This window comes from Limulus polyphemus, unplaced genomic scaffold (genome assembly GCF_000517525.1).
Source record: "Limulus polyphemus unplaced genomic scaffold, Limulus_polyphemus-2.1.2 Scaffold242, whole genome shotgun sequence".
In the NCBI taxonomy this organism is placed as follows: domain Eukaryota; kingdom Metazoa; phylum Arthropoda; class Merostomata; order Xiphosura; family Limulidae; genus Limulus; species Limulus polyphemus.
The window spans coordinates 51,996-64,136 of NW_013665852.1; the positions used below are offsets into that span (position 1 = coordinate 51,996).

Genomic DNA, 12,141 nt, shown 5'->3' on the forward strand with positions numbered 1-12,141 from the left:
TAAAAACTAAATAATATATATATATATATATATATATATATATATATATACACACACACACAAATTAAATAATATAGGTAACAAGTTTAAACTTTGCAAGTTATATCCATTTTTTTTTTTGCAACAAACTTTATCTCTGTTCAAGAAGTGGATTTGTAGCTTGAGAAGATAAATGTATACACTATTTCCAGCCTAGTTTGTTTACTTCTTTTTTTTTTGAGTACCAAGTTTGCATTTTGATTCATCTTGTTTCTGTACTTTTTTGATGATTCGTATTCCCCCTTTTTAAATGAACAATTTTTAATTATCTTTGTTTCTTAAGTTTTTATGTCTATTTATGGAGAATACATTTAAGCTACATACATGCATATACATTCAGTTGAATGTTACATGTTTTTCAACAGTTTACTGCTGCATTGGCCTTTTTCCACCTGAGGTTTCATGTAAACACACAGTTAACAAGTGTCAAGTACAAAGGAAGCCACTCACAACAATATTGCATATATATATTAATTATTTATAGTCACGTAAATAAACTTTTTAAATAGGTCATGGACATTTACAGCATTTCATATAGTATATCTGTCAAGGTTTTGGTGCAAAATACCCAGCTGATTTTGCTGTAGGTTTGTGAAACAAAAATATCAATAATAACAATAAAATACACACTCACAATTTCAGCAAAATATGAAAATCAGTAGAACAAATCACCATTCACAGGAGTAGAAAAATCTTTTATGATAATCGTCTACTGTTAGAAAACTTATTAAAATAGTTGCAGAAAGCCACGTAGGGACAAAGTATACACGGCTAACTCGAGAAACAATGAAGAACAGCAGACACGAGAAATGATAAATTCTCAATGTAAGTGTTTCCAATTAATGTGCTATGAGTTGCACAAATTATTTTCCAATCAATGTGCATTAGTAAAACACCCCAGATTTTTCAATGGCAGAAAGTGAAGGGCTTAGAGAAATTCTTCAGGGAAACAAATGAAGGCACTTGAATTAATTTTAAAACTACCCTACGACATACTCAATACTGCATTCATTACTATTGTCCAGGTTTCAGTAAAATATTCATAGCCATTTTTCTAAAGCAGCTTGTAAAACTATGATCAATAATAATAAGGCTGGAGGCACTGTTAGAAATATACATATTGCTTACTCTAATAAAACAATGCATTTCTGACTAGTAGTAGTATAATGGTGCTTAATTGGCTTCAAAAGGATACCTTGCCAGTAGCGATGAAAAAACTGATAAAATCTCTTTCAAGAATCAACATAAAAATAGTCCTATGACCTGCACAGGCATTTTTTTGGTTGGTTTGCCCAGGTTTAAATAAAATATTCATAGCCATTTTTTTGAAATAAGAATAATATGAATAATTATAATATGAAGAACAAATGGATGAATAATAATTTTTGTCTGACAATCGGAAAATCAACTTTTTTGCTATTATTGATATTTTAGCACCCTTAATCAATGAGAGAGAAAATCTTGAGTGTTGTTTCAAGAACAAGTTTGCTTTTTAAGATGGTTTTAGCCCATATGATCTATTAGAATTTTTGTGTAATTCCTGGGTGACCCCTATTATGAACCACTATCATGGTTCATGATTATGATGATAAAAATAATGTTATCGGAGTACAAACTAATTATTCAATGCATTCTAGTCATTACAAATTTTAAGTTCTCATATTTATTGATTTATGACATTGAGTATGTTGAGTTAGCTTTATAAATTAATTTATAAGATTTTTTTAAGTTCCAATCTCTACTGTTAACTTAATTTTGACCATAAGTTAATAATTTCACGTTTTTTAAAAACATAACATTTTACAAAACATAATTTTTCTAACAAATTAATTTGTTTTATTCACAAATGTAAAGTTCTTTGTGGAAACAGATATTTATATTATTACTACTAATTATTTTATTGACAAAAATGTTTCCCACATCTTTCTTTTTGCAACACAAATAAAAATTCTATATAAATGTTGGAAAGGTACTTCCACTCCCAATTTTCTGTACAACATTAGGCATTCTTCAATTATTGTATACTCCTATAAGAGAATGATGGTATATAACCATCTGAAAATTAATCAAGATTAACAGGTATATTCATATATCAAAAAAAATTAAGTGTTCACACTTTAATATGTACAATGACCCATCAAAGTAAAATATTTTGCAGTAATCTCTTGGCTAGTTTAGACCCTTGTTGCTCAAAGCAATATACATTACTTAAATTAAAAAATTACAAGCAATTAACAAAAGAATCACAAAAAAAATATAGTCACATAACTAGCAGCTATACCTGATATTTTACACAAAGTTTAAAAACTGCATAAAACTATATGTAGTACAGAGCCAGTAACTCGCAAATGTCTATTAATAGCTTGGACTGCTGGGTATGTAGTATTTGAAAAAATTGTTCCTGATTGCAAGGTATTTAGCCACTGCAATTAATAATTTGAATATTGATGAGCTACAACAACAACAATAATTATATTATCAAAAATATTTAAATAATACAAATTATCATATTGGAAGCTTATCAATATTCATAACCGTGAAGTTATATACTGCTGGGTATTTAGTATTTTGAGGGTCATTCCAGGCAGCTTGTAGCAAACACACACATTGACTGAAACTAAACAAGAATGACAATCGATATTTATTTTTTAATCAAAAAGTTTTATTCAAATCGTTTAATCAAGCTTGAAGACAAATCAATCTCGTAATTTACTATTACTCATTCTCCAAGTCAAGTGAGAGGTGATTTAAGCTATTAATATTCAAATTTTGGACTGCAGGAATTTAGTATTTGAAAGATCCTTCCTGACTGCCAGTTATCTAGCCACTGCATAATTTAATAATAATAGAATCAATAATCGCATAATCTTTCGTATTTTTAAAATCTTAATTACTTAGTAACCTGCTAAATTGACATATCTCGATTTTCAAGCATTTTAAGAGGTTTCATATTATGTAGTAGTTTATCATATAAAACAATATTAATATTTATTAATAGTGAGCTTTAAAAACTATTATATTTATACAAGATATCAGCTGGCACACTTCCATTTCCAAGCTGTAACCCACACAATCAGTGAATCACTAATGACGTAATGTCAACAGACAACAACAATAATAATTATCAATAAATTTGAATAATAATATTATTAATACAGATAGCGTAGCCGCACTGTCCGATAAAAAAAAATTATTACCTTGAATAACGGCAAAACCAAGAATGCTCCTCCTCCTGCTATTTCAGTGATGATTGCTATAAATTTGGGATTAACTGCACAGAAGTTCGAATCCCACGAATTCTTAGTAATTCGGATATTATCATAACACTGTTCTCTCTTCAAGGGTTGCCCGAAAACGTGACGAAACTTGCTCTGTCTCACTATTCTAAACGACATCTATACAGACAACATAAATATTTAATTAACAAACATTACATGTAATTGGCACTGTAAAAACAAATGAAAATATATGTAGCTGCAGCTATTTACAGATTAATTTTTAATCATTTTATTTGTTAATTAACATCAGTTACAGTGATATTCCAGTATTTCACAATCGCTGATAAAAGATTTTATGTTTGCTTAGAAAATATGCGCAGGATATAATTCCTAATATTAATATTCCACATACAAACACAATATACCACGAGATAGTGAAAAATATATTTTATTAAAAACCAGCAAACGTTCTAATACTCAGAGAGTTACATATGTGAGCGGAGCAAACGTAAAACCACACATTAATTTAATTGTATCTTACCTTTTATCTTTGTTTTATTACTCGATGAAAATATATGACCCCTATAATTGAAGTTGAGTATAATTTTCGGTTAAAGAGTAACTACGTGCAAATTTATATAATAAGTTTTATCTGTAAATATCTTTTTTAGTCACCCCGTTTGCTCACGTTTCGCTGACAAGATGACTAAAGCAAATTGCCACACTAATATTGCGCGTGCGCTTTTAATTTGTCCCGCCGAGCACACAAGCACACCTTGCCATGTATGGTTTGATTTCTTTTCGGTAATGTGTTGAATCCGTAAGACATTGCGAGCATGTGACGTATATTTATATCAGTGAGAGGTATCGGGATTCTATTATTTCTCCTGTTTTTATGGTGAAATATTGATTCTAGATATGGATATTTAAGATAATAGTGAAAAATTTAGACCTTTTAAGTTAAACGTTAGTACAATAACGCGAATAGTGAGCAGGTTTATTACGAAACAAAAAGTGAATAAACACATTTATGCACAACATGCCTGATTATGTAATATCGTGAATCACAGAAAGGCTCAAGCGAGTTTAGGTTGTTTTCCACGTTGCTTGCTTATAAGCCGATTCAACTTCAGCATTGCATGGACTTTACCAGGATAGAGGGTCGTCGGCTGCTAACGACTTTCATTTTGAACTTCTCGAACAGTGCTTGATGAGAGAGAGAAGAAACAACCAGCCAAAATCAAACTACGTGTAAATAATCCCCGTTTTCACTTCCCACATTATTGGGAACTGGTTGTAGTGTATTTTGTCTGAAAACTTGTTTTATGTAATTGTTGTGTGCGTAGAAAAAATTGAATGTTAACTGGCAATTTTATACCTCTCACACATTCCTTCAAATGTTGAATTACAGTTTAATGTTCGGTTTGTGTAGCGTTGTGTTGCATGACTATTACTTAATGTCTTTCTCTGAGTGTTGGTTTTGTTTTTTTAGACTGCTGATGTCATTCCTATGCTAGCGCCGTCTTAATTCAACGATGCAACGTAGAATAAGATACTAGCTTAAATGGATCTAATATGAATGCTCCCCCTCCTAAAAAAATTGGATTACAGACATTCAAAGAATAGTAATTCACATTGGAAGTGAACACCCTATGAATTTTAAAAAATTGCGTCCTTTTTTTAGTGTCTATCTAAAAATACCTCGCACTACAAGAGAATTATTTATTTATTGATATGATAATATAGGAATTAACGGAAAAATTAGTGTACATATAAGCAAATTAAAGGGTTTGCATCAATAAAGTATATAAAATGTACATTTTAAAAATACTAAAAATTCATTGTTGTTATCAATGGAGTCCAGTCAAACCAAACTTTTGTTATTAGTGGAGTATCACAGGGGTCAGAGCATAGGTCTTTGTTCTTTCTTATTTGCATTAATCATCTTGAAAGAGCAAAATTTGTAATTTATAAATTAATAAATCTTGCTGATGATATTAAACTTGTTGTATCCTCAGGTAAAATTGAGAGCTACAAGATAGGTCCACTGAATGACAGGAGATTTGCCATGATGTTCATACAAAGTAATTCTGATTTTTTCTGAAACTGAGTTTGTGAGAATGAAATAAAGAAACTGAACAAAATGTAAGACACGGTGAACAATCTTTATTTAATAACACAAATACAGTGTGTATATTTGCTTAGGACGCTGGATAATTACTTTTACTGGATAGTAAACTGTTCTATCTCCAAACTGTACTGGTCAAGGTCATATATCCCAAAGATAACACCAGACTTATCCAGAACAACTACTGCTAACCAAATAACTGGTCATTCTTATTCAAACTTAAGGAGGGTCTTAATTTAAAGGCATTGCCATGGCCTACTATGGGAGGGCATTGCTGTCGACATCCTTGCATAATGTGCAGCATTACATTCATACCCCCTATTCGGTCCTATTCGAGAATGACAAAGATCAAAGACAGCTAGAACAAAAGCAATTTAATTATTTTCTTAAACTGCACTCACCACAATAACTAACAAATTTCGAATAATACTATATTAAAATAAGAAGATAAAAAATGCACGATATGCTTATATATCACAAGATCTGGTGTGTTTCTAGCTGTGTTGAGAATGTTGAAGTATTACAGATGCACTCGCACACACATATAAAAGTATTATCAAGATTTTTCTAACACATTCTATGTGCTATATATAGCCAGTAGAAATCAGCAGACTGAACTTGTGGTATTCTATTATAAACTGAGAAATGGTTTGAAGCTTGTTGATGTCATTGACACGTATGTTTGGATTAAAATAAAAACTCAAACAAATTACAAATTGTACCTGCTATGAAAAACAAACTGCTAAGCTGGGGTTGAGATGACATTTATATTTTGTATTTATGACGGAGCTAGTAAGGCTATGCGCCGCTGTCCCTAATTTTGACTATTGACTAGGTCACTAGAGGGAAGACAGCCAGTCAGCAGCACCCACCATCCACATTAAGGAATTGACTGTTACTCTTATAAAGCACTCTCAGTTTGAGGTGTAAGAAATATTTTGTGGTATCATATGGTTTTAGATCCTGTTCGCCAGCTCCAAAATTCAGAACTTTACCATTAAGTCAACTTGCACCCAGCCATGCAAGAGAAAAAAATTAAAAACTAACTGGAGAAAGGTATTTTTCGAACAATGATAAAAAAATTAAAGCACTGGTCAATTAAGAGCTAACAAAGTTGATGGAAATTACAAAGTATATATATATATATATCGTAACGAATAAACGTGATAAAAAAATTGATGATTAGCATTTGAAACAAGATTAAACGATAAAGAAATAAAATTACATTTTTTTAAATTCGGGGATCATTATATAACTAACATTGCAGCTAGCACCATCCCCATTTTTTATCAGATTTTATCCAGGAAATATATATGATTAAAGAAATTCATAATTCAATATGAAAATTAAATTAGCTGCAGTTGCGTATTCTACTTCAAAAACCAATAGCTTTAACACGATATAAATTTGATTTTAAAAACGCCTACTAGCTTCATCTTAATAAGTTATTAAGAAAAGTTCTTCTCTCGTGTTATATGGTTATACCAGAATGTCAAATATTCTAGGAAGGCAGACTTTGATTACAACTTAAATAGGATAAAGAAATAAGTATTGTTACATCTCTGGTCGTTTGTTAATTTCCCGTAAAAAATTCTTCGCGAGGAACTTCAGCGATACAAGTCCTTTCTTAAATAAAACTAGTTTATTCTTCCTCAATACAACTTTGCAATACACAGAATTTCCACAGACACTTTAACTTAAACACACGCTATAATTCACAATGATTTACACACTTTACTTACGGCTTGACTCGATTATCTGTCTATATCTTCAATCTCTCTGTCTGCTTTTCGAGTTCCGATTAAATTGTCTCGCTTTATCTAGCGCGCTTATATACAGGAATAGAGGGCGTCTAGCAAATACTAGATTATTCGTGATGTTTCCCGAACCCTCTAGATACTCATTACGTGTTACCAGCGTCACTTGAATTCCGCCGTCGTAACACCTACAAAAGATCAAAACTACCGTTTGGTAGTCTAGAGAAACCCAGTACGACACACGTTAAGCATACAACTTGTCATTCTCGTTACACCACAGATGAGTCGTAACCTTTAGACATTACCTGAATAACCGTTAAAGAATACTTCTGTCGACATCCTTGCTCAACTTTTCATATTAAGCAATGTTCTTCCTGGTCAATAACAGGCATTATCTACTTTACAGACAACAAAGGAACATAAGTAAACTGAAATAAGATTAACTTAACGATTTTCTCGAGCATGTTTTATGTGAAACTGGCACATTTTAAGAACAAATTTTCCTTTCATTATAAGAATGGAAATTAATTTTAAGTTTCTTTAAAAAAACGTGTACTTTAGTTTATACCGGTAAAAAATTACACAGCTATCACGCGTGGTAAGTAGATGAGATTACACCAACTAAATTGTATTCCTGTATTATTTATATACACTAGGGATTTCTGTCTTATTTCAGTATTGTAATATTATTCTGAATTAATTCGTTTTGCTTGTTGGTATTTTATTACTGTTATTATTTTTGTTGATACTGAGCAATGAAGTAAATTTATCATTTAATATTTATGCAATATTAACAATTATTATATATGAAACTTCGTTTCATATTTCTTTTGAAAACTTCGCATTTCAATTTTGTATGGAACATCACAAAAGCTAGGTTCAACCCCTACTTTTATAACTCTTGAAATTTATATAATGCCCTTCGCAAAAGACCATCAAGTATCACAAATATAGCTTTTCTCAAATTTGTTTAATTAATTTGAAGCTTTATGTTTAAAAAATTACCTAAAGATACTCTCATGTATGTTAGATGACGCTTCGGTAACCCCTACAGAATATGGTGGAAGTTTAGTAAGAACTTATGTATCCACGTGTTTTGGTGGATGTGATATGATAATGAAGAACTAATTTTTTTGTGGATGTTTACCTCGTTCATGCTTTCGTTAATTACCGTAACTTATAACCAAAACTAGACAATTAATTAATATGGAAAGAGCAAATGAAAGTAATGGAAGGTGAGTTGCTCTAACCAGAATTTTGTTGAAAATTGAAGCCTATACTATACTATAATCTATAAAGATTACTGTTACTAATAATAGTATTACTGTTAATAATAATCCTCATATACATAATATGAGCTTCAAACATTATTAGTAATATTAGCATTAGTATTATTGCTAATATTAATAATGTAATTTAAACGAGATATAATGAATGGCATAAGTTGCTATATGAAATTTGAAAGGCCTTTTATTTTTAACTTCGGCACAAGATATAGTATTAGTAGGTATACCGTATATTATATTTTATAGTGTGGTTAACATATTATTTCACTCAGAAGATCATATTATATTGATAACTGTTTAAACTTTATAAAAATTTGAATTTTATTTTAAAACTTAAAAAATAAAAGGCAAGAACAAGGGACAGAACCAGTTTTTCCCATTTATTATTTTTTACTAAAAAATTTTAAACCAATTTACATACAACCCTATTTTCAAAATCAATTTACTTGTACCTGTTTAGGATAAATGTCAAACGTGCATTATCTCAAGATTGTAAATTTTAATATGCCATCTATGTTGACACTGGTTGTGAGGCTAAGGAAAAAACAAACCAACAACTTTGAAATTATAATTATGCATTTCACATTTGTTTTTTTTGAGAAAGAGAATGTAGCATTTCTTTTTATTTTCAATTGAACATAGCAGAGTTGAAAACCTATAAGCAACATGACAGAAGGCTGTTCAGTACATCAGGGTTGCTCCTAATAAGAAAATGCATATTTATTTTAACCAACTTTGGTATATCCTTAAGGCTTCACACCCAGACAGTTTTAAAGGAATTGAAACTAACTGCACACAAACTTATCATTTGGTAAGTCATTACACAAGTTTATAAAACTGACCCTAAGAAACTCATTCACAGAATAAGTTTGTGTTAGATTTCAAAGTTTAAATTTGAAAGCTTTAATATTAAAATTTATATAAAATTTCTAACTTTTTCATTCACTATTCAGAAAATTGGCCCATAGAGTGTCTACACCTCAAACAATTTTCAACATTTGAATTTCCCCTTTTCCAATTATTCTGCTCTCCAAAGAATGTAAGTTATGAACTGTGCCATTCTTCATATTTAAATATCTTAAAATAAATCCAATATTGTTTCTAGTAGTCTGTCTTTGCACCCTTTCTTTAAATGTCATTATTCTTCCTGTAATAAAATTAGCAAAACTGCAAACAGTACTCTAAATGAAGTTTATCAGAGTCTGGAATAAGACTATAAGAACCTTCTTTGGTGCTACTATAGCGTGTGGTCTACCGGGACTTTTACACTATAGCGTGTGGTCTACCAAGACTTTTACACTATAAACAAAGCATATAAAAATGTTGAATAATAGCAGTCTACCCGGGATATTTACACTGCTAAATAATTTATTAATGATCATTATTTTGATAAAAAACAAACTCAAAATTGTGCTACATAATTATTTGTATAACTATACAGGTAGACTGCTATTATTCATCATTTGGTTTTCTTTGTACACAAGTCCTAGGCTTATAGCTACACTACATTGATAACTACCCTGAAAAGACCATGATATTATGATAAACAAACTGCATACTAACAGTCAGGATTATATAACTTCCAACTGCAGTAATATTAAAGCCAAGTATACATCTTACAATGTAACTGATTGTAGAGTGTACAAATCATTGAGTATTCTACATGTTACAGTCATCTAATGTACACCCATTGTTGGCTGGTAATCCCTGTTTTACTCTGTACTTAAGTTTTCTAAAGGAACACCAGATTTCTGTAAAAAAGCTAATTTCAAGGGTTAATAATAACATAATTTACATGAAAATTATAGTTATTTTTTTCAAAATTACTACTAATTATTACAACTAAGCAATGACATCATGCACTGTACAGAAACACATAGAGTGGATTAAGGTTTAAACGAACATCAGTGATAAGGTAGGTGTACAGTTACCTTGACTGATACAAGAAGAAGAAAGATCAACAATTTGATGGGTTGTTCACTTTCTGGTTTGGTATCTTAGCAATGGTTTCTTGCCTTGTTTTTGGTTTGTTGGGTAGAGAAACAAATGAAAGTGAGTGGCAATCATCTTTTAAAATAAAACTCTATCATTGTTGATTTTTTATCATGCATATTTGTATTATGCCTATTGAGTACCTTGGCCATCGCCACATATATACTGACTCTGTGATACATGATGAACAACAAAGTTCCTAAGATAGACCTCTGAGAATACTCAATTAAGTGCCCATTTACAATCATTTTGGTTACTTCCACCAAATTAATTTTATCTGTACTTCTTAACTAGTCTACTACACTATAAGCATCTAGCTTACTAATTAATCTTGTGTGAGGTCTGAAAGGATCTGAAATAAAGATAAACAACATCAAGTGGTAAAGGTGGAGACACATAAAAATACTCCAACAAATTGGTAGGTCAAGAAAAAATGTTTTTTAAAACCATGTTAAGAATCATTATTTAATATGGCAATTTTCCAAATGTTTTTTTAAATGGCTTTTAATAGCAGATTCTTAGATTTTGTCAACAAGAGAAATCAAGGTAATGGGTCTACAGATTCTCCCTTGACCCTCGACCCACCTTTTGTGCTGATTGTTTTTGCAGGCTTCACTAGTTTCAGTCATCAGGAATTTTCCCAGTGTTCAAAGAGACTAATGAAAAATAACAGTTAAAACCATTACTATGTTGTTAAGCTTTTTCAAGATTTTAGGTAAAATTGGCATGATACAAAGCTATTTGTGTGGATGACCAGTTATATTAAAGTTATCTTAAGATTTTGCACCAAAAAACTTGAATTTATTTTGGACTTTTTTTCTTGTCTCTCATTATACCTACATCATTCTATTTTACCATATTTAAGAACAAAATGCAGAAGAAAGAAAGAAAAATCATATTCTGAAAATATTCTGTTATTCAATTGTTTTTAGTTACTTCTTCATACATGCGAAGTGTTGCAATTAGTTTGACATTTGCTTTGAAAAGGTGCTTATTTTTAATGTTTTGTAATACATTGGATAGATGTCGCCACGACTGTTTCGCACACGCGCTAATTACGTTTATTATTGTTATATTTTCGTAAAATATACTGTATTATTTCACAGTTAGATATAAATTATATTTGGTATGTTACTATTGTGGTTTCTGGAAATAAATTATTACTATTGATTTTAGTACAGTTAGAAATGAATGTTTATTGTAAGGTTTATTCATAGAAGTATATGTAAAGTAAATTTTATGACCACTGCATGTTGGAATGTGTTGCAAACTTAATTGTTAGAGCATTTGATATATGCTTAACATAATAATTAACTGCTTTATAGTTTGTACATTTAAGAAAATTCACCAATTCACTGTGGGGACACACTATAGTTCTAGAGTGAAAACCTGTCTCTTTTTTTTCTTCTTCATAGAATAACGTTTGGTAAAAATCAGTTAGATTAACAACTTCTAATTTATGGAAAAGCCGGTGCGTTTTGCTAACACTGCTTTCCAACATTGACGTTTATGTCATGTTGCTTAACTGTCTTTGTCTCCACTATTGCTTCGACTCCGTCTATCTCTCTCACTGTTTAGCGCACTTATATACGATAATACTACCTGTTCTAGAAACTTCTAAGACTCTCAACATGTGCTACCAGCGTCAGTTGACGCAACGCTGTCGCAACACACTAGAGAATCTTCTAGAATACTCGTCACGTGACCCCGCTGTCGTAACG

General features: G+C 30.8%; 1 protein-coding gene across 1 annotated transcript in view; it reads right to left on the reverse strand.

Annotated features, from left to right (window-relative positions):
- Positions 1–3,960, reverse strand: part of LOC106478698 (coronin-6-like) — a 51,903-nt gene extending 47,943 nt beyond the window's left edge. The window contains exons 1-2 of the mRNA XM_013939261.2: positions 3,799–3,960; positions 3,237–3,434 (exon numbers count right to left, since the gene is read on the reverse strand). Of these exons, the coding sequence (XP_013794715.1) occupies positions 3,237–3,434 (198 nt within the window). The 5' untranslated portion in view covers positions 3,799–3,960. The remainder of the gene's footprint in view (positions 1–3,236; positions 3,435–3,798) is intronic.
- Between the last annotated feature and the right edge of the window lie 8,181 nt (positions 3,961–12,141).